This window comes from Eimeria mitis, genomic scaffold (genome assembly GCF_000499745.2).
Source record: "Eimeria mitis Houghton genomic scaffold, Emh_scaff4551, whole genome shotgun sequence".
Classification (NCBI taxonomy): domain Eukaryota; phylum Apicomplexa; class Conoidasida; order Eucoccidiorida; family Eimeriidae; genus Eimeria; species Eimeria mitis.
The window spans coordinates 1-550 of NW_013572864.1; the positions used below are offsets into that span (position 1 = coordinate 1).

General features: G+C 52.7%; 1 protein-coding gene across 1 annotated transcript in view; it reads right to left on the minus strand.

Annotated features, from left to right (window-relative positions):
- Window positions 1–139: 139 nt before the first annotated feature.
- Window positions 140–550, minus strand: part of EMH_0075990 (uncharacterized protein) — a gene marked incomplete at both ends in the record, with an annotated part of 747 nt that continues 336 nt past the window's right edge. The window contains 2 exons of the mRNA XM_013499677.1: window positions 140–268; window positions 407–548. Of these exons, the coding sequence (XP_013355131.1) occupies window positions 140–268; window positions 407–548 (271 nt within the window). The remainder of the gene's footprint in view (window positions 269–406; window positions 549–550) is intronic.

Sequence of the window (550 nt, forward strand, 5' to 3'; positions counted from 1 at the left end):
GTTGGGCATTGTATAAGAGCATCGTGGCCATGCAGCAAAGTAGGAATTGAAATTAATTGTATTTTTGTTGGTTTTATAAACCCGTGATGAATCAAAGAACGCCGAAGACGAATATGTAAAAAACACCAACGAGAGAAACCTACTGCAGCAAACAGCTCAGATTCTCCTGCTGCTGCTGCTGCTGCTGCTGCTGCTGCTGCTGCTGATGGTTCTGCTGCTGCTGCTGCTGCTGCTGTTGCTGCTGCTGCTGCTGAGGAGGAGTCGCTAGCTGTAGGGGAGCAGATATCCCATTCAGATGATGAGGGTGCTGCTGCTGCTGCTGCTGCTGCTGTTGCTGCTGTTGCTGCTGTTGCTGCTGCTGCTGCTGCTGCTTCTGAAATGCTTGAGCTGCTGTCTATCGATCCACACTCTTCTTCGTCTGTGTTTGTTGCTGCTGCTGCCTCCGAGTGCTGCTGCTGCTGCTGCTTTTTCTGCTGCTTCTGCTGCTTCTTCTCCTCCTGCTGCTGCTGCTGCTGCTGCCGCTGCTGCTGCTGCTGCTGCTGCTGCTGCT